The 22,592-nt window shown below is 42.6% G+C and overlaps 2 protein-coding genes across 9 annotated transcripts in view; one reads left to right on the top strand and one right to left on the bottom strand.

The window, feature by feature from the left end:
• OSBPL3 (oxysterol binding protein like 3) overlaps window positions 1–22,592 on the bottom strand; it is a 194,066-nt gene that overhangs the window by 93,866 nt on the left and 77,608 nt on the right. For 5 of the 8 annotated variants that reach the window (XM_021670153.2, XM_064380532.1, XM_064380537.1 and 2 more), the window contains exons 2-3: window positions 8,699–8,864; window positions 242–478 (exon numbers count right to left, since the gene is read on the bottom strand). In XM_021670153.2, the coding sequence (XP_021525828.1) occupies window positions 242–337 (96 nt within the window). In that variant the 5' untranslated portion in view covers window positions 338–478; window positions 8,699–8,864. The remainder of the gene's footprint in view (window positions 1–241; window positions 479–8,698; window positions 8,865–22,592) is intronic. The other 3 variants (XM_064380535.1, XM_064380534.1, XM_064380533.1) reach the window with 1 other exon arrangement.
• Window positions 372–22,348, top strand: LOC105713908 (platelet-activating factor acetylhydrolase IB subunit alpha1-like). The gene is made up of 6 exons (XM_064380321.1): window positions 372–416; window positions 2,300–2,506; window positions 3,894–3,958; window positions 17,119–17,191; window positions 21,500–21,601; window positions 21,687–22,348. Exons 1-6 carry the CDS (start codon window positions 372–374, stop codon window positions 22,302–22,304), a joined length of 1,110 nt encoding a protein of 369 aa, XP_064236391.1. The 3' UTR covers window positions 22,305–22,348.

The raw sequence follows: 22,592 nt of genomic DNA, 5'->3' as shown, positions 1-22,592 counted from the left end.
AGCTGCAAGAATTAAATAAAATTATATGAAGAACCAAATGCAGTGCTTCCCACCCGGTAGGCACTCAAGCTACATTCTTAAAATTATACAGAATTTACTCTCCTCCATCCAGTCAAGAGATAACCAAAAGCAAATGCTCTTAAACTGAGAAGTAGGAGTTCCCAAGTAAATGTGTGCATTTTAGCCAGCAAACTTGATGGCTTAAATTTGCATATTAAAATTTGCATGAGCTAAACTTTACCTGTCGACTTCCTTGCTTGGAAGAGCAGCTACTTGTGCTCCTTGAGGGTGATACCAATTTTTGGGACACACCAAGGTTCTTCTCATCACTCATCATGGGCAGCAAGTCACTTGGTCTCGAGACAGTCAAAATGTCGTCCGACGACAGGGGAGCTGGGAGTATTGAGAGGCAGATGGTTCAGCTCTTATCCAATGTGTTTAAAAAGCATTTTGGGTGGCCAAAAGGAAACCCTAAAACCTAAAAAATAGAAATTAGAGAGAAGGTCAGAGGCATCAGATATCATCTGTAATTTGCCACAAATCATCTGCAAGGAGCTTAAACATACTACGGATTGATTACAGATCCACGATGTTTAGCTATAGCAGGGGCCGAGAGGGAAAAGAAGCTTTACGCTTATTGGGAATTTTGTATAGGTTATTTCTCATGTAGCTCTGCAATATGGGAGGCTTAAGAACATTAATAGAGAAATTTGAGTCCAGACACATACAAAATTAGTACTATAAAAAATCTTAAAACACAGTAAGTAAGACACCACTGCACATCCACTATGATAGCTATAATAAATTTTTGATGGGAAATAACTAGTGTTAGAAAGAGTGTAGAGAAATTGGAACCCTCAGATATTGCTAGTGGAAATGTAAAATGGCACAGCCATGGTGGAAAACGGTTTGGTAGCTATTCTATTTCTCAAAAATTTAAACACAGAATTATCATATGATCCAGTAATTCCAATAGGTATGGATCCAAAAGAATTGAAAACAGGTACTCAAACAAAAAGCTATAGACCAATGTTCATAGCAATGTTATTCATAATAAAGATGGAAAGAACCCAAATGTCCATCAACTGATGAATGGATGAACAAAATCTGGTGTATACATACAATGGAATATTATTCAGATATTAAAAGGAATGAATGATACATGCTATAACATCAATGAACCTTGACAACATTAGGCTAAGTCAAAGAACCCAGACACACAAAAAACAAACATCGTATGTTTCCATATGAAATATCCAGAGTTGGCAAATCCATAGGGACGGAAGGCTGATAATTAGTGGTTACTGGCGGAGAATAGGGAAACTGCTTAATGGCTACAGAGTTTCTTTCTGGTGTGATAAGAATGTTCTGGAACTAGGCCAGGCTCAGTGACCCATGCCTATAATCCCAATGCTTTGGGAGGCCGAGGTGGGTGGATTACCTGAGGTCAGGAGTTTGAAACCAGCCTGGCCAACATGGCAAAATCTGTCTCTACTGAAAATACAAAAACTAGCTGGGTGTGGTGGTGGGCCCCTTGTAATCCCAGCTGCTCAGGAGGCTGAGGCAGGAGAATCACTTGAACCTGGGAGGTGAAGACTGCAGTGAGCCAAAATCACGCCATTGCACTCCAGCCTGGGTGACAGAGCAAGACTCTGTTTCAAAAAAAGAACGTTCTGGAACTAGATAGTAGTGATGGGTGCACAACACTGTGGATGTACTAAATGTCACTGAATTGAACATGTGAAGATAGTTAAAAAGGTGAATTTTATTATAACTTTTTAAAAGTTCTTTCTGGTTTTTTGGGAGTAGGGTAGAGAATTTGTTCTCCCAAAGGTTTTTGGAAAAATCTTCTTTAAAAACTACAACCTGATGTGACAAATAACCACAGGGGATAAAGTAGAATTTTCCATATCATCTATGAGCATATTTAAAGAAAACTTATGATCGTTCATTGAGTATATACTAATTACTGCCCAGCACTCTATTAAGGATTCCCACAAGCACTGTCTCAACAACCTGATGGAGTGGAGTATCGTTATTTTATGGAGAAGAAAACTGAGTCTCTGAGAAGTTAGGGAATTTGCCCTATCGCATAGCTGGCAAGAGGCTGAACTAGGAGTTTTTTTCCAGCCTTTTAACTACGTTGCTGGAAATGAGCACACCCCTCCCTGGTGACCAGGTCTGATGATAACAGCTGTTGCCCCATCTCTGAGACCCAAGAGACCTGAGAGCTGAACTAGAAAGAATCAGGAGGGAGGTATCAAGCTCTGAAAAGGCAACATCTCATTTCCTCCTACAGCATGGTTCGCATTTCCAAGATGGCACAGTGTCTGTGGTGGGGAAGGAGACCGAGAAGGGCAAAGGTGGGGTGCCCCCTACAAGCAGTCAGCTGGACTGCCACCTGCAGCTTTTTGGGGGTCTTGCCCTGTTGGAGGAGTTTCTAGTTTCCAAAGAGGAGAAATGTGGGTCTAGAATCACTGGCTTCTCCTACAGCCCTGGGTTAAGAGTAACTAACATGTTTGGTTTTGGCTTCAGAAAACCAGGACTTTATTTAACACACTAAGTTCAAGTAAATTCTACAACTTTCCCAAGCATGTTAACAACATTAAAAAAAAATCATATCTAACCCATTCAGTTATTAATGTTCACATAGTCTAATTGTAAAAAGAGAATAATATATTTGTCTAGGAACTAGCTAGTTAAATATGATATCAAACTTGACTAATTATCAAATACTCATCTCCTATGCCTTCATTAACATTTAGTTCTTTAAAAAAAAGAGTATGTTAAAGCAATAAGCTAAAATCAAAACAATGAAAAGAAATACCAAAATCTCAGAAAATGAAATTAAGGCGCCGAGAGCCATAGAGCTCAACTCCCATGTTACTCTTAGATAACTCCCCAGATCTCTTTATTCATTTAGTATTGGATCCAATAATAAGTAATACTAAAAGCAAACCAGCACCAGCCTCTTCATAAAGTCAGCCTTACTTACGGGGGTGTGTACTTGAAGTTAGAAGCAAATGCAGTCTAAAAAGCACCAAGAGAGGCTGTAAAGATACATTAATAGTTTGTTTAATAACAGTGTTGGCTGTTGCTGTTTGAGAAAGAGAAAACAAAAGAACCAAAAAAAAAACCTGACGGGAGCCCCAAATGATGCAGTGTGTGTCTGTGCTTAGGGTGGAGAGGGGGCAGCCACCGGTATGGCAGCGGATTCCACAGTGGATTAGGAATACCTGTGGTGGATTTGTTTGTATATGCAAGTTTTGCTTTTGTTTCTTCTTCAAGGCTGAGGTTCTGTCGAACAAGAGTCTGGGATGAGACGGGGGTGTGTGCAATGTAAATGGCGAGAAACGTGGGCTATAAATGAAAGTCACAGGAATTCTAAAACCGACAAAGCAGAAATATCACAACCCTGTCCTAGAGGCAGCTGATACAGAGTCACCCTTATCTCTTCGCTCTGCGGAATTTCACTTGGGAGGCAACAGCCAGGGCTTAGCAGGCCACATCCAATAGCTAACAAAGTTGACACTTAGAGCTGAGGCCTCTTCCAGCACAACCCCCTGGCGACCCCTACCCCTGTCTCCTTTTCCCTTCTGGGAAAGAAAGAGAGGGGGACCCACAGCCCCTCCCATGCCCAGCCCCACAGTGGAGTCTGGGATTGTTGCACAGGGAAATAAATCTGTTTCATCCCCCAGAACCTTCCTGCCTAGCCTCATCAGGAATTTGGTTAAAACAGCCAAAAGCAGCCTAAAAAGTGAAAGAAGTCAAATTCCAAAAGAAGGGTATACAGTGACATGCCACATCATGGTGTTTTGGTCAGTGACAGCCCACCTATACACTAGTGTTCCCATAAGACCATAATTCTGTATTTTCACTTTTTCTATGTTTAGATGCACAAGTCCTTGCACTGTGTTACAGCTGCCTACAGTATTCAGGACAGTATCATCCTATACAGGTTTGTAGCCTGGGAGCAGCAGGCCATACCACATAGCCTGGGTGTGTAGTAGGCTCTGCTATCCAGCTTTGCTAGGTACACTCTATGATGTTCTCACAATAACGATGAAATTACCTAATGTCACATTTCTCACAATGTCTCCCATCTTAAGCGATGTATGACTCTACTTAAAACAGGGAAGAATAAAGAATGAAGGCAACAGTAGCCCAAGACTAAGATATCCCAGGTGCGAAGATGGTCACTTGGATGGAGGCAACTACTGTGTCCACTCTAGGGGGCACCACAGGGATGGGCTGGGGTCAGCAGAGAGGAGGCCTCAGCAGGAGGCCCTGAATGCTTTCACTCCACCTGGAGATCCTTCCATGGAAAACCTCTAATTCAAAGGGTTTGTGGGCTTGAACAATATATAATAATTACCCAACTCACAGACTACAAATAACTTAAGGTGATCATTTATTTACACCTTATTTTTTTTACTGAGAAATGACATACTGAAGTGCACAAATCTTAAGTGCATATACAGAATGTTACACTGGCAAGTACTCATATAATCATCAGCTGGATCAAAAATAGAACATTTACAGCCTGCCAAGAAGGCTCCTTGGTCCCCTGGAGCTGATCTTTTTGCAGATTGCTGTCCTGAGTAAATCTCTCCTGCAAGGACTTGTCAACATGCCTTAAGGATTGAGAGCTAGGACTTCCCCCAGCTTATGAGACAGGTTTTATGGCTGCTTTGGTGCATTATGACTCGTGTCAGTGTTTGATGTGTGACAGAATTCAGTTTGGGTTCTGCTTTTGTTTCAACAAACCACCTGGCGCTGAGGTTCACGAGGAGACAACTTATGGCCCTCCCCTTCCTCTAAATCACAGATGCCACCAAATCCCACAGGTGCAAAACACCAGATAGACTTGGGTCAGTTCAAAAATGCTGTTTGTGCCTCTGAGACGACTTTCATCGTCTCTCACAACTGCCGCCCACCTTTGAGAAGATGATGGGTCACTGTGTGAAAAGGTAGTGTTTTGGTTAAAAGTCAAATGGGCATATGACATTCAAATGTAAGCTGTCCTGGGGTTTCCATTAGGAAAAGAGAACCCCGATTTCTACCCAGAATGGGGAAAAATAAATGACCAATGCACTGTCAAGTATTTTGGCAACAAAGGTTGACTTTAAGACTCATTTTAGTAGGTTTCACTCAGAAAAGATGACACAATTTGGGAAAAGATGTAAAAGAGACATATATGTGTGCTGGAAGGAGTCAGACCTAAGTTTGAATTGGTGCTTCCTTATTACAAACTCTGTGCACCTTGACAAATGTATTAAGCTTTGATTTCTATTTTTTCCTGCATAAAATGGGGAATACTAATAGCCACCTCAGAAAATTAGGATTTGGCCAGGTGCAGTGGCTCATGCCTATAATCTCAGCAATTTGGGAGGTGAAGGCGAGTAGATAACTTGAGGTCAGGAGTTTGAGACCAGCCTGGCCAACATGGTAAAACCTCATCTTTACTAAAAATACCAAAATTAGCCGAGCGTGGTGGCACGTGCCTATAGTCCTGGCTACTCGGGAGCCTGAAGCAGGAGAAATGCTTGAAACTGGGAGGCATAGGTTGCAGTGAACTGAGATTGCACCACTGCACTCCAGCCTGGGTGACAGAGTGAGACAGATGGATGGGAGGGAGGGAGGGAAATTAGAAGGATTAAATGAGAAAATGAGGATACAGTGTCTGGCTTTGGAATAGAATAGACACTCAACAGATGCAAAGGCCCATTGCCACCTCTCCTGGCTTCCTGAAAGTGGCAGGTGCAGCACAAGATAAGAAGCTCTAACCCTCCTTCAACTACAAACAAATAAAGAAGACAGAATCTTAAAATGTGTATGTCCTTCAACATATTAACATCTCCCAAAATCCGTAACACGAGTGTGAACAGACTAGTGTTAAATCATTAAAGCAGTGTGCCTGCTTTTGAAGAAGATACAAATGCAGAAAGATAAACGCCACAGAATTCATCACTACCAGCTCTCCAAAAAAGCAATATTATCTGGCAGGTTGCAAAGAATGGCATATAACACAGCTACTTATTAACCCATTAGGCCTGGGGGTCTGCACTCAGACACTTGGCCACATTTTGCTTGAGAAACAGATTTTGCTTCCATAGTTGGAAACGACTTTCATGAAGGCCAGGTGGCATATAATTCCAAATACTTTGTATTTTCCCAGTAAAACATACAAAGAAATTATGTCCTGAATTGATACTAAAAAATTTTAAAGTGGGATATCTATTTCTGGTCTTTGGTAAAATAAAATTATTCAAATCCTAGATATTCATCTTTTTACAAATGGTGCCCTCGGAAACATCCTGATTTCAAAAATGTTACATGGTCAAAAGCAGCACTTTGGTTATTTGGCTTTAAGCACCACAGACCAGAGATTCAGCATCAGAAGTTTATGGAAGCAGGTTCTAATCACGACAGCTTCAGATACTGACTGGTGATCCTGGACCTCTGTCTGAACTGCTGTCCACACATCCAAAGTATCTGAACTGCTGGTCTGATCCAAAGGCATCATATCTGCCTGTTTCTGGAAGATGAGTACTAAGGCTCAGCATGCACAGAAGTCACTTCCTTAAAGTCAAACAATTCCTCCATAAACCACTTTTTTATCTTATTCTCACTTTTGGCAAGACAGGAGTCAAGAGGCCTAAAGACTCAAATGCTTACTCTGGCCCATTCAGAGTATCCATTTCTATTCCCTGCGCCATCCATGACCTTCCCAATTCACTACTTCAGGGAAGATCAGATTGCTCAGAGCTCAATCTAGCAACAGAAATGCACCCAGATGCATATTTGAAGTGTGCAGCTTCCATGAGATAAAAAGCTGGACAGTGGTATCTGGCTGTCAGTTTATGCTGGAACCATTTATTTGTCATCACTGAGTAAACAAAACAAGTGTTTAACACCAGTCATTAGACAGAATCGTGGCGCCTAAGAATGAATTCTAGCCCAAGTTCTTCCTTAAACAAAGCAAGAACTCCTTCTATAACATGGCTTAGGTCATCACTGCTTGATCACTTCTTGTGATAGAAACAAGGCACTCCATTTCACTTTTTGTTTGTTTTTTAAAAAATCTATTCTAGATAGTTTGTCATTATTTAGGGCTGAAATAATTACTCACTATAATTTCACACACTGCTCCTAGATTTGCCTTTGGCAGCGACACAGAACAAGACAGACCATTTTTTTTAAACCGTAAGCTGCACTGAAACCACCACCGTCCCCACATCCCACCCAGCAAATCTTTTCTTCTGCAGACTAAACAGCCTCATTGTCACCATCATCCATTTCTTATGGGACATGGATTAAGAGCCCTTGGGATCCCAGATGTTCAACTCTAATCACACTTCAATTTGTGCTTCTCTGACATTCATGCCCAGACTTAAAGACAAGCTCCAAGGGTGGTCTGGACAGAGCAGAAGAGAAGGCAATGACAACCTTCCTGGCCTCAAACACACTGCAATTGTTAATACTGCTGGATTTGCCTTAGCTTTGGGGGAACTCTCATTTCTTTCCAGCCCTCAGTGTTCTTACTGGGACTGTCAGGTCATACAGATTTCTCAGAAGTAGGGCTTCCTTCTTTCTGAACAGGGCTCCTTTACTTCCTTTAACTAAAATTCAGGACTTGACTGTTGTATTATTATTACCATCATTATACTCATTATTAAATTATCTCATGTTAATTTTGACCCATGTCAAGATATTTCTGGGGACCAGTGGTCACTGGCTGACTTCTTTGTCACAGCATACATAGATTGCACAGGCATATGAATCCTATACTCACCCAAGTAAATTATACTTGGAGATTTAGTAAGGAGAAGAGCACCCAGGGCATGGAGGTCTCTGCAGCCTGACATTAATTTGTTTGTTAATTAGCATTTCTGCATACAAATTTGCCAACCCACTGTAAATACTCATAACTGTATAGTCTCCTACAATTTCTTAAAGTGTCCAGATCCACTTTCTTCAAAGTCTTCAGGATCCTTATTTAAAATGCAGATTTTGCTCCACTTTAGATGAGTTGAATCAGAATTTCTATCTAGGGACGGGCCTGATAATCTACATGTTTAACAGATGCCCTGGGTGATTTCTGCCTACATTAAAGTTTGAGAACATAACTGACTTAGCCTATAGCTTTTAACCCTTCTTATCTGACTCTGAGTCAATTCTTCTATTTGTGTATGTGTGATATGGCAGAGGGTAGGAAGCTAAAACTCTCTTTCATTATCCCAGCCCTGTGGTTTTTAAAGAGTGGCCCTCAGACTTGCAGCATCAGTATCACCTGAAACATTGTTAGGAATGCAAAATCTCAGAATACAGACCTACAAAATCAGGACCTGAGAGTGGGAACCAGGGATCTGTTTTTCACAAGTTATCCAGGAACCACTGTCACAGGTTAATATCACATCCATGGCATAGAATCTTTCGGCCTCTGGTATACAGCAGGTCCACAAATAATGTTGTTTTATTTAACTTCATTATTTAGAAGTTTGGTGATGTTTTTCACTCGAGATGGATTAAAGGAAAAAAAAAGAAGTCTGGTGATGTTTTTTGTGACCAGAAATATGCCACAGGAAATATACCATTGTTTTAATCAATTAGCCTATGGTAAAATTAGCTTTATACATCGTTTCACTTAAAGTCACAGTTTCAGAGAACTTATCAATGAAGATACATGAGGACTTACTGTCAGGGATTGGAGTAGACCCTTGAGTTCTTCTTGAGAAAGATTTTGTGCCACTGTTTAGCCACTCCTTAGTCAAGGGATGGCAAATACCAGATACATGTGCTTCCAGTCTCCACTCCTATGCTTTGTCATCATGGCAAATTTCCTCAAACAGCTCTCCAGAAAACTAAAACACAAAACACAGAGTTGACCAGTCGGGCATGGTGGCTCATGCCTGTGATCCCAGCACTTTGGGAGGCCTAGGTGGGTGGATCGCTTAAGCTCACAAGTTCAAGACCAGCCTGAGCAATATGGCAAAACCCCCGTCTTTACAAAAAATATTAGGTTGGTGCAAAAGTGCAGTTTTTGCCACTGGCACCAACCTAATACAAAAATTAGCTAGGCGTGCTAGTGTACACCTGTAGTCCCAGCTACTGGGGGGGCCAAAGTAGGAGGATGACTTGAGCCTGGGAGGCAGAGGTTGCAGTGAGCCAAGATTTTGCCACTGCACTCCAGCCTGGGTGACAGGGCCAGACCTTGTCTCAAAAAAAAAAAAAAAGGACAGCCTGGTGCAGTGGCTGATGCCTGTAATCCCAGCATTTTGGGAAGCTGAGAAGGACAGATCATGAGGTCAGGAGTTCAAGACCAGCCTGGCCAATATGGTGAAATCCCATCTCTACTAAAAATACAAAAATTAGCTGGGCACAGTGGCAGGCACCTGTAATCCCAGCTACTTGGGAGGCTGAGGCAGGAGATTTGGTTGAAACTGGGAGGCGGAGGTTGCAGTGAGCTGAGATCATGCCACTACACTCCAGCCTTGGTGACAGAGTACAACTCCGTCTTGGGGAAAAAAAAGAGAGAGTTGGTAAGACAGATCTATCCTGCTAAGATGCATTCCTTTAACCTGATTAAGAGCCATGATTTCACAGGACATTAGTTGCAATCTGGTCATAAAAGTCAACACATACGGACCTGTCCCTGATCCTCAACACAAAACTCCCATGAACCAGGCTCTTGCCAAACTTACTAACTTTGAACTATGTACTGTCCAGACTTTATCATTCAGTGGATCACACTCTTGAGTGCATAATGAAACTATGTGAAAAACTTTTAAAAAATGCTGATCAACAGGCCTATCCTAGGTCTATTATGTTGAAATCTCTGGTGGGGCCAGGCTTTGGTATTCCTAAACCTCCACAGGATTTTCTGGTATAGGACCAGGGTTGATAAGGTGCTCCAGGACTCTGAGCCACCATTAAATGATCCAAAAAGATAAGACAACATATACACCTAGCTCAAGCCATGTCATCTGATGGTTGAGTTGATGGAACTACCCTATTCTGATCTCTAAGAACTGCTTTCCTTGCATTGCCTTCTAGGAGTATGGGGGTGGCCTACAATGAGATAATCACTGTCAATGAATAAATAACCAACCCACTGTATGATACTGGGAAATTCTGTAGAGTAGTATATAAAGATTAAAAGCTGTGCGCTCAAACTACCCAGGTTCACAGCCAGCCTTACTAAGTTGCTTTAGTAAGCTTTTAGTCTCTCTAGATCTCAATTTTTCATTTCCAAAATGGGAATAATTAAAGGATCTCCCTGAAAGGGGTTGTTGAGGTGATTAGATGAGCTAATCCATATAAGGCCATTTAGCAGAAGGCAATCACATTGCTAGGGGTTAGGCAGTGTAGGATACTGGTCATTATCCTGAACAACATCACAATGGGTACTGTACTCTTTTAATTGGAAAAGCACAAAGGATATATAAAAATATCCGTATCATTATCATCCAATATTAATAGGTTTCAGGCCGGGCGCGGGGGCTCACGCCTGTAATCCCAGCACTTTGGGAGGCCGAGGCGGGTGGATCACAAGGTCAAGAGATCGAGACCATCCTGGTCAACATGGTGAAATCCTGTCTCTACCTAAAAATATAAAAAATTAGCTGGGCATGGTGGCGCGTGCCTGTAATCCCAGCTACTCAGGAGGCTGAGGCAGGAGAATTGCCTGAACCCAGGAGGCGGAGGTTGCGGTGAGCCAAGATCGCGCCATTGCACTCCAGCCTGGGTAACAAGAGCGAAACTCCGTCGCAAAAAAAAAAAAAAAAAAAAAAAAAGGTTTCCACGCATTTTTCTGGGGCTTTTTAAACGTTGCATAATAAATGGCATCATACCATACATTTCTTTCTGCAGCTGGCTTATTTTCACTAAAAATTGTTACACATACAAAAATACATATTTTGTTCCACTCTTGCAACATGACTATGCCTTACTGTACTTATTCATTCAGATGTTTCTGATTCTTTGCTATTAAATATGGTGATGCAATGAACAACATTGTATCTGCTTCTCATGAGGCTGTGATGGTAATTTTCTAAAGTAAGTGAAACTGCTGCATCTTAAGGTAGGGCTAGTTTTTGTTTTACTATTTCAAATTGCTATTCAAAATGGCCTCACCAACTTACACTGTACAGAGGATTCTTTTAAAAGTCTCTTCTATGGTCATTTGCAAGAGAAAAGAAAAAATAATAATAAAGAAAGGATTCTTGAATGCCATGCCTAAACGACTGGCTTATTCTTAGCTTTTAGAGACTGAGAACAGAGCTTCTCCCTCTTTGTCTGAGGTACTAGGAAGGACAGGGGGTCAAATTGATGAGTCACCACTGATAACCTTCCGTAGCAGGAGATATGTATTTCTCCATGCTTGGCTTCCCTTTATTGTCACTGTGCTCCAATTCTCTCAACTATGGACTAATTCCATGTGCACTATGTGTATTATTGGAGACCACTTCAAAAACTCTGTGGAATAAGACAATGTGTAAATAAATTACTTTTTTGGGGGACTCTCGAAGTTGGCCGAATAGACACAACTCCGGCACACAACACCCAGCGAGAGAGATACAGAAATCCAGAGATCTCCTAGCTCCAACCAAGGTACCAGGTGCATTTCAACGGGTCTGGTCCGACGGTGAGCAAAGCCCACGCAGGGCAGACCGACGCGGGGAAGGGTGCTGCTTCACCCAGAAAGTGCATCTGACCGGCAAGTTGGTGGCTCCCTGTCTAGCACTCCGGTCCAGATATAGTGCTTCCCCCAAAGCCTCAGCAATACACAGAACAGGGGATCTTTGCTAGTCAAGCTCCAGGAATTACAAGTGCGGAGTTGAATAATAATCCAGGAGGGTGTCCCGTATTGGTGCACAGACCTAAACAGAAGCATAAGACCAAAAGGTGGCTGGGAGAGCCTGCAGACTGAGCTATCGCCCCCTCCCCCGCCCGGAGAGAGAGGGCGCTGTAAGCAGGAGCAGCTGGGCGGCCCCTACCCCATGACCAGAGAGAGAGGAAGCTGAAAGGGGAGACGGCTGGGTGCAACTGGGCGGGTCCCCACCCTCCCCACAAACCCCAGAGGGCTGAAGCTCTGACTCTAGCAGGTTGCGCAGTCAGTGCCACAGTCTGAGCTGAACCCTGAATGATCCAGCCCAGTGGAGGAAGGGCACAACCCACCACTAGAGGGGTGGGACTGGGCTACATGTTTTAACATAAAACACAGGAAGCCTAGGTAGCAACGGGACTGCATTCTTGACCACCCAGCAGTGCCGCCAGGTCAGCAGAAGAGGCAGGCCTAACCCCCCAGTGTAAACAAAAGACACAGGAAGCTTCCCCAGTAACCTGAAACCGAAACCTAGAAACCCAGTAGCGCCCCCACAGGCAGACAAGTGACCTAATCAAGCAGCTCTCTGACACCACAGCCAGGTAAATCCACAAAGATGGAAAAAAATCAGTGCAAAAAAGATGAAACCATCAAAGACCAGAACACCTCTTCTCCTTCAAGGAATCATAACTCCTCAACAACACAGGAACACAACATGAACAAGAAGGAGTGCGACAAACTCACAGAAACAGGCTTCAGAAGGTGGATAATAACAAACTTTTCTGAGCTAAAGGCACACGTTCTAACTCAATGCAAAAAAACCAAAAACCTTCAAAAAAGGTTAGATGAAATGCTAACTAGAATAACCAGCTTAGAGAAGAACATAAACGACTTGATGGAGTTGAAAAACACAGCACGAGAACTACGTGAAGCAAACACAAGCTTTAATAGCTGAATCGATCAAGCAGAAGAAAGGATATCAGAGATTAGAAGATCAGCTCAATGAAATAAAAAGAGAAGGCAAGACGAGAAAAAAGAGTGAAAAGAAATGAACAAAGCCTCCAAGAAATGTGGGATTATGTGAAAAGACCTAATCTACGCTTGATTGGTGTACCTGAATATGATAGGGAGAATGAATCCAAGCTGGAAAACACGCTCCAGGATATTATCCAGGAGAACTTCCCAAGCCTAGCAAGGCAGTCCAACATTCAAATTCAAGAAATACAGAGAACTCCACAAAGATATTCCTCAAGAAGAGCAACCCCAAGGCACATAACCGTCAGATTCACCAGGGTTGAAATGAAGGAAAAAATGCTAAGGGCAGCCAGAGAGAAAGGTCAGGTCACCCACAGAGAGAAGCTAATCAGACTCACAGCAGATCTCCTGGCAGAAACCCTACAAGCCAGAAGAGAGTGGGGCCAACATTCAACATCCTTAAAGAAAAGAACTTTCAACCCAGAATCTCATATCCAGCCAAGCTAAGCTTCGTAAGTGAAGGAGAAATAAAATCCTTTACCAACAAGCAATTACTGAGAGATTTCATCACCACCAGACCTGCCCTACAAGAGTTCCTGAAAGAAACACTACGCATGGAAAGGAACAAGTACCAGTCACTGCAAAAGCAAATCAGTTGGCAAAGACCAAAAATGCACTGAAAAAAATGAGTCAACGGGAAAGAAAACCAGCCAGTAACAAAATGGCAGGAACAAATTCACACATAACAATATTAACATTGAACGTAAACGGCCTAAATGCCCCAATCAAAAGACACAAACTGGCAAACTGGATAAAAAGTCAAGACACATTGGTATGCTGTATTCAGGAAACCCATCTCATATACAAAGATACACATAGACTCAATATAAAGGGATGGAAGAAGATTTACCAAGCAAATGGAGAACAAAATAAAGCAGGGGTTGCAATCCTAATCTCTGATAAAATGGACTTTAAACCAACAAAGATCAAAAGAGACAAAGAAGGACACTACATAATGATAAAAGGATCAATCCAACAAGAAGAGCTAACTATCCTAAATATATACTCACCCAACACAGAAGCACCCACATATATAAAGCAAGTTCTTAACGACCTAAAATGACATTTAGACTCCCACACAATAACAGTGGGAGACTCCAACATTCCACTGTCAATATTAGACAGATCGACAAGACAGAAAATTAACAAGGACATCCAGGACTTGAATGCAGAGCTGGACCAAGCAGACCTAATAGACATATACAGAACACTCCACCCCAAATCCACAGAATATACATTTTTCTCAGCACCACATTGCACTTACTCTGAAATTGACCACATCATTGGAAGCAAATCACCCCTCAGCAAATGCAAAAGAATGGAAATCATAACAAACAGTCTCTCAGACCACAGCGCAATCAAACTCAGGATTAAGAATCACGCTCAAACCCGCACAACCACTTGGAAACTGAACAACTTGCTTCTGAGTGTCAACTGAATAAACAATGAAATGAAGGCAGAAATAAAGATGTTCTTCAAAACCAATCAGAATGAAGACACAACTTACCAGAATCTCTGGGACATCTTTAAAGCAGTGTCGAAAGGGAAATTTATAGCAATAAATGCCCACATGAGAAACAAGGAAAGATCTAAATTGACACTCTATCATCAAAATGGAAAGAGCTAGAGGAGGAAGATCAAAAAAAACCTCAAAAGCTAGCAGAAGACAAGAAATAACTAAGATCAGAGCAGAACTGAAGGAGATAGAGACACAAAAAACCCTTCAAAAAATCAATAAATTCAGGAGCTGATTTTTTGAAAAGATCAACAAAATAGACTCCTAGCCAGATTAATAAAAAAGGGAGAAGAATCAAATAGATGCAATAAAAAACAATAAAGGGGGATATCACCACTGATCCCACAAGTGGTAACTTGCTTTATACAAAGCTTGCTTTATACAAACTACCATCAGAGATTACTACAAACAGCTCTATGCACATAAACCAGTAAACGAGGAAGAAATGGATAAATTCCTAGACACTTGTACTCTATGAAGACTAAACCAGGAGGAAGTTGAAACCCTGAATAGACCAATAACAAGGGCTGAAGTAGAGGCAGCAATCAATAGCCTACCAACCAAAAAAAAAATCCAGGTCCAGATGGGTTCACAGCCAAATTCTACCACACATACAAAGAGGAGCTGGTTCCATTCCTTCTGAAACTGTATCAAACAATACAAAAGGAGGGAATCTCTCTAACTCATTTTATGAGACCAACATCATCCTGATACCAAAACCAGGCAGAGACTCAATGAAAAAAGAAAACTTCAGGCCAATATCAATGATGAACATAGATGCAAAAATCTTCAATAAAATACTGGCAAACAGATTGCAACAGCACATCAAAAAGCTTATCCATCACAATCAAGTAGGCTTCATCCCGGGGATGCAAGGCTGGTTCAACATACGCAAATCCATAAATGTAATCCATCACATAAACAGAACCAAAGACAAAAACCACATGATTATCTCAATAGATGCAAAGAAGGCCTTCGACAAAATTCAACAGCCCTTCATGCTAAAAACTCTGAATAAACTAGGTATCAACAGAACGTATAATAAAACATAAAAAGCTATATATGACAAACCTACAGCCAATATCATATTAAACAGGCAAAAGCTCTGAAATCAGGCACTAGACAAGGATGCCCTCTCACCACTCCTATTCAATATAATATTGGAAGTTCTAGCCAGAGCAATCAGGCAAAAAAAAGAAATAAAGGGTATTCAATTAGGAAAGGAGGAAGTCAAACTGTCTTTATTTGCAGACAACATGATTGTATATCTAGAAGACCCCATCGTCTCAGCCCAAAATCTTCTCAAACAGATAAGCAACTTCGACAAAGTCTCAGGATAAATAATCAATGTGCAGAAATCACAAGCATTCCTATATACCAATAACAGACAGAGAGCCAAATCAAGAGCGAACTCCCATTCACAATTGCTACAGAGAGAATAAAATACCTAGGAATACAACTAACAAAGGATGTAAAGAACCTCTTTAAGGAGAACTACAAACCACTGCTCAACAAAATAAGAGAGGACACAAACAGATGGAAAAACATTCCATGCTCATGGTTAGGAAGAATTAATATCATGAAAATGGCCCTACTGCACAAAGTAATCTATAGATTCAACACTATCCCCATCAAGCTACCAATGACCTTCTTTACAGAACTGGAAAAAACCACTTTAAACTTCATATGGAATCACAAGAGAGCCAGCATAACCAAGACAATCCTAAGCAAAAAGAACAAAGCCGGAGGCATCACACTACCAGACTTCAAACTATACTACAAGTCTACAGTAATCAAAACAGCATGGTACTGGTACCAAAACAGAGACATAGACCAATGGAACAGAACAGAGGCCGCAGAAGCAACATCACACATCTACAACCATCTGATCTTTGACAAATCTGACAAAAACAAGCAATGGGGAAAGGACTCCATGTTTAATAAATGGTGTTGGGAAAACTGGCTAGCAATGTGCAGAAAGCAGAAACTGGACCCCTACCTGTCACCTTACACTAAAATTAACTCCAGATGGATTAAAGACTTAAACATAAAACCTAATACCATAAAAATACTAGAAGAAAACATAGGCAAAAGCATCCAGGACATAGGCATAGGCAAGGACTTCATGACTAAAACACCAAAAGCAATGGCAATAAAAGCCAAGATAGACAAATGGGATCTAATTAAACTCCAGAGCTTCTGTACAGCAAAAGAAACCATCATTAGAGCAAACTGGCAACCAACAGAATGGGAAAAAATTTTTGCAACCTACCCATCTAACAAAGGTCTTATATCCAGAATCTACAAAGAACTAAAACAGATATACAAGAAGAAAAAAAAAAACCCATTCAGAAGTGGGAGACGGATATGAACAGACATTTTACAAAAGAAGACATATATGAAGCCAACAAACATAGGAAAAAATGCTCATCATCACTGGTCATTAGAGAAATGCAAATCAAAACCACACTGAGATACCATCTGATGCCAGTTAGAATGACGATCATTAAAAAACCTGGAGACAACAGATGCTGGAGAGGATGTGGAGAAATAGGAACACTCTTACACAGTTGGTGGGAGTGTAAATTAGTTCAACCATTGTGGAAGATAGTGTGGCAATTTCTCAAGGACCTAGAAATAGAAATTCAATTTGACCCAGCCATCCCATTACTGGGTATGTACCCAAAGAACTATAAATCGTTCTACTATAAAGACACATGTGCATGCATGTTCATTGTAGCCCTGTGTACGATAGTGAAGACTTGGAACCAACCCAAATGCCCATCAATGATAGATTGGACAAAGAAAATGTGGTACATATACACCATGGAATACTATGCAGCCATAAAAAACGATGAGTTTGTGTCCTTTGTAGGGACTTGGATGAATCTGGAAACCATCATTCTCAGAAAAATGACACAGGAACAGAAAGCCAAACACCGCATGTTCTCACTCATAGGTGGGTGTTGAACAATGAGAACACATGGACGCAGGGAGAGGAGTATCACACACTGGGGCAGTTAGGGTGGGTAGGGGAGAGACAGAGGGAGGTAGGGAGGGTGGGGAGGGATAACATGGGGAGAAATGCCAGACATAGTATGTACCTAAAGTAAAATAAAAAAATAAAAATAAAAATGCCTATCACCAGGTTAAAAATAAATAAATAAATAAATAGTCTTTTATTCTCAAGTTTGAAAGTAAGGCAAGGTGCTGCTGTGCTGTTGGCAAGATGTTCTGGTACTGGTGGTTTTCTAATTGGCAAAAACCACAGCAACTTTTGCATCAACCTAATACTTGGCTTCCAACACTAGAATGCCTTCCATTTCATCTTCTGGGTGAGCCCTATGGCTCCCAGCCTCAGCTTGACAAATTCCTATGGCCACAAACATCCTTAAAACAAGTGAAAAATGAGGAAAGAGTGGACTCACAAATAATAGCCTCTAGTTCACAGAATCAGAAAGCCACATATCAAAGGTACTTGCTGGTGAAGAAAGGAAGCGATTAAGAGAGACCCAAATGTCCAAGGTTGCTTACTACTACCCTCTTGAAGTTCACAGATGGACGATTCAAAGTTGGCAGGATTCCTGGGAGAGGGCACTTGCAGGCAGATTGGAAGAAGGAGGGAAAGATAATTTCCAAATGATTTTTATGCAAATATAATCCTATCCTTCACCAGAAGGAAAGCTACTGACTCAGATCTTGGTTTTCTACCCTGTTCACAAGGGTATCACCAGATAGATATGTTGATGAATACCTCAAGTGGACTTTTCAGAAGTCTGACATCCTCCTTAAAAAAAGAGAAAGATGTCTGTTGGGGGGAAATAGGGGAGGGACAGCGGGGGGTAGGGAGTTGGGGAGAGATAGCATGGGGAGAAATGCCAGATATAGGTGAAGGGGAGGAAGGCAGCAAATCACACTGCCATGTGTGTACCTATGCAACAATCTTGCATGTTCTTCACATGTACCCCAAAACCTAAAATGCAATAAAGAAAAAAAAAAGAGAGAAAGATGGCCGGGCATGGTGGCTCACACCTGTAACCCCAGGACTTTGGGAGGCCAAGGCGGGTGGATCATGAGGTCAGGAGTTCAAAACCAGCTTGGCCAACATGGTGAAACCCTGTCTCTACTAAAAATGCAAAAATTAGCCAGGCCTGGTGGTGGGTGCCTGTAATCCTAGCTACTTGGGGAGCTGAGGCAGAGAATTGCTTGAACGTGGGATGCAAAGGTTGCAGTGAGCCAAGATCGTGCCACTGCACTCCAGCCTGGGTGACAGAGTAAGACTGTCTCAGAAAAAAAGAGAGAGAGAGAGAAAGATGTTTGCTACACATCCACCCCTGTGTCTGCCAACACTCAATACCTGAATGCCCAGGACTTTGCTCCAATGCTGAGTCCCTCCTCCTGGTCACATGGGTTTCACTATTGGCACATATCCCCTGACTCCTGATCACAGACGTCACTTGGGATAGTGGGTTTCGCTGTAGGGTTGACTTCATCAGGCTGTGTACTCCCCAGTGGCTACCATGTTCTCACCATTTTGTTTTGTTTTGTTTTGAGACAGAGTCTCACCCTATCACCCAGGCTGAAGTGCAGTGGTGAGATCTTGGCGCACTGCAACCTTCGCCTCCCAGGTTCAAGGAATTCTCGTGTCTCAGCCCCCGAGTAGCTAGAATTGCAGGTATGCACCACCACGGCTGGCTAATTTTTGTAGTTTTAGTAGAGATGAGGTTTCACCATGTTGGCCAGGCTGGTCCCAAACTCCTGACCTCAAGTGATCAGTCCTCCTCAGCTTCCGAAAGTGCTGGGATTACAGGCGTGAGCCACTGCACCTGGCCACTGGATGTTTTCTTAGCAGCATGACAAGGAGGACTTATTCTCTCTTCCTAGCAAAGAGAATAGTTTTGGAGGGGAAACGTGGAACAGAAAATGTACAGCTGAAATGTCAAAATATAACTGCCAACTCTTTTAATTAAGATAAAATGTGGTATATGGAGTCAGCCCTCTGTATCTGCAGGTTTTACATCCATGGATTTAGCCAATCACAGAGCAATAGTATTCCAGGAGGAAAAAGCAGTAACAATACAACAATAAAAATAATACAGATTTTAAAACAATACAGTATAGCAACTATTTACATAGCATTTATACTGTGTTAGGTATTGTAAGTAATCTAGAAATGATTTAAATATACAGGAGAATATGCATAGGTTACACGCAAATACTTTGCCATTTTATATCAGGAACTTGATCATCCGTGAATTTTAGTATCTGTGGCGATCACAGAACCAGTTCCCCACAGATACTCGGTGACAACTGTACATACAACAGAATATTTTCAGTCATAAAACCTAAAGAAATCTTACAATGGGCAATAACACGGATGACTCTGGAAGACATTATGCTAAGTGAAAAAAGCCAGTCACAGAAGGACAAATACTGCATGATTCCACTTATATGAGATATTTAAAATAATAAAATTCATAGAAACAGAAAGAAGAATGGTGGCTGTCAGGTGCTGGGGGGAGGGGAGAATGCCAGTTATTGTTTAATGGATACAGAGTTTCAGTTAAGTGTTTTCTGACTATAATAAGAAAGAGAGAAAGAGACAGAAAGAGAGAGAGAGAGTATGTGTGTGTGTGTGTTTTAGAACACTGCATGGCCAGGCTCACAATCAAGACTATTGCACAACATGCTGGAATAATGCCTGCAGGACCAGTATCAGGAGCAAGCCAAGGCTCACAAACAGCAGTGGTGAAAACTAAATGGCTTTGTGGACACATAGCCAGAGCCAGATGCACAAATAGAAGATAAGCTTCTGGGTGTGGAAACTCCCTTCAAAAAGCATCAGGGGTCAAGAGGATTGTTGCAATCCCACTTGTTTTCCATCTTTTTTCTTAAAAGAGAGGTACTAAAGGGAAAGAATAGAATAACCACAGAGAAGAGACACTTGAAACGACAGATAAGAGATAAGAAATGTGTACCCAGCTCTGCTAGATGGGTTCCGGATACCAATTTAGCCCAAACAGATGAGGGGACTCAAAGACTTCAGTCTTCATGGGATCTGACAGTAAACTATGCCAGATGAGGGAGAGTGAGATAGTATCAAAAAATGAAAATTGGGTTGATCCTGTAAAGATTATTAGAAACAGAAAGGAAATTTCTGAAAACTCTAGACCAATTATTCTCAACCCTGGCTGCAAACTACTGAAGTAATTTTACAAAATACTGCTGCCCAGGCCCCAACCCAGTGTCTATGACTGAAGTGGAATAAGCTCCTTAGGACATTCTGACAGGTGTCCAGGGCTAAGAGTCATGACTCCATACTAATAAGTATGGACTCCAAAACTATTCTCTTTGATAGGAAGAGGGCGTAAGTTTTCCTTGCCATGCTATTAAGAAAACATCCAGTGGCCAGGCGCGGTGGCTCACATCTGTAATCTTAGCACTTTGGGAGGCCAAGGTGGGCAGATCGCTTGAGGTCAGGAGTTCAAGACCAGCCTGGCCAACATGGTGAAACCCTGTCTCTACTAAAAATACAAGAGTTAGCCAAGCTTGGTTGCAAGCACCTGTAATCCCAGCTACTCAGGAGGCTGAGGCAGAAGAATTGCTTGAACCTGGGAGGGGGACATTGCAATGAGCCGAGATTGTGCCACTGCACACCAGCCTGGGCCAGACTCAATCTCAAAAAAAAAAAAAAAAAAAAGAAACAGCCAAAGACACAGCACCATGATCTCCTGGTGAAGCAGAACAAGTAATAGAAAACACATATAAAGAGGCCTCCCTGCTGTCCTCATCTGTATAGTCGAGTCATTCCAGTCTGAGTAGGCATCATCATGGAGCAGGGGGAGGTTCCATCACTGGGAGCATAGGCATCATTGACATGTGGCTTCCTATGGCAGCCTCATTCCAGGAGCAGGTCCCACTGGCATCATCCCAGGAGGAGGAGAACCCATCATTGACATCATGGGAGGGCCCCTTAAAAGATCTGCTGGCATCATACCACAGCAAAGAGGAGCCAGGAGACTTGGCGGGAGGTGGGATCATTGCCCCTGCTGGAGAGGGGCAGAGAATGAAGTAGGAGGAAGCTTTCCTTGTTGAAATGCAGCCATTGCTTCGTCCATCAGGCTCTGAGCCTGCTCTTCAACGCTGTTCTGACAGTAGTCTTTCATATTCTCTTTGGAGATACCACTGTAGAGTATCTTTTGCACAGAAGAGTCATGAGTGAGGTATGTATTGCAGTAGTCACAATCACAGGCCACTGGCCCTTCGCATTGGTGCGAGCCACTGACTCCCTCTCGCACGCTCCCGCAGCACCATCGCTTCGTCGCTGACAGCAAAGATAAGGAACCCGAAGTCGTCTTCATCGGGGACTCCTTGGTCCAGCTAATGCACCAGTGCGAGATCTGGCGGGAGCTCTTCTCTCCTCTGCATGCACTTAACTTCGGCATTGGTGGCGACCGCACACAGCATGTACTGTGGCGGCTGGAGAATGGGGAGCTGGAACACATCCGGCCCAAGATTGTGGTGGTCTGGGTGGGCACCAACAACCACGGACACACAGCAGAGCAGGTGACTGGTGGCATCAAGGCCATTGTGCAGCTGGTGAATGAGCGGCAGCCGCAGGCCCGGGTCGTGGTGCTGGGCCTGCTTCCACGAGGCCAGCATCCCAACCCACTTCGGGAGAAGAACCAACGGGTGAATGAGCTGGTACGGGCAGCACTGGCTGGCCACCCTCGGGCCCACTTCTTAGATGCCGACCCTGGCTTTGTGCACTCGGATGGTACCATCAGCCACCATGACATGTATGATTACCTGCATCTCAGCCGCCTGGGCTACACACCTGTCTGCCGGACCCTGCACTCCCTGCTTCTGCGTCTGCTGGCCCAAGACCAGGGCCAAGGTGCTCCCCTGCCAGAGCCCGCACCCTAAGCATCCTGCTGCCTTCCCACATTAAACTCTCCTTCCTCGGAAAAAAAAAAAAAAAGGGGGGCAGGCCACTGGCCCCTCTGTTCCTACCGCAGTGTCTTCACACATTCATCTGTTGATGTACTTTTAGGCTGTTTCCACATTTTGGCTATCATAAACAGTGCTTCTGTGAACACAGGAGTGCTGACATCTCTTAACTTTAAAATGTTGCTTACTGGCTCCTCTTTTTCTCTCCCATCTCCATAGACAATCACCAAAGTTTTGTCCCCTATCTACTTCTTTCTATGCACT

This window comes from Aotus nancymaae, unplaced genomic scaffold (genome assembly GCF_030222135.1).
Source record: "Aotus nancymaae isolate 86718 unplaced genomic scaffold, 86718_ANA_hifiasm-v0.15.2.pri h1tg000025l, whole genome shotgun sequence".
Classification (NCBI taxonomy): Eukaryota; Metazoa; Chordata; class Mammalia; order Primates; family Aotidae; genus Aotus; species Aotus nancymaae.
Note: the sequence above shows the minus strand (reverse complement) of the source record. Positions and strands in the feature narration are given on the sequence as shown.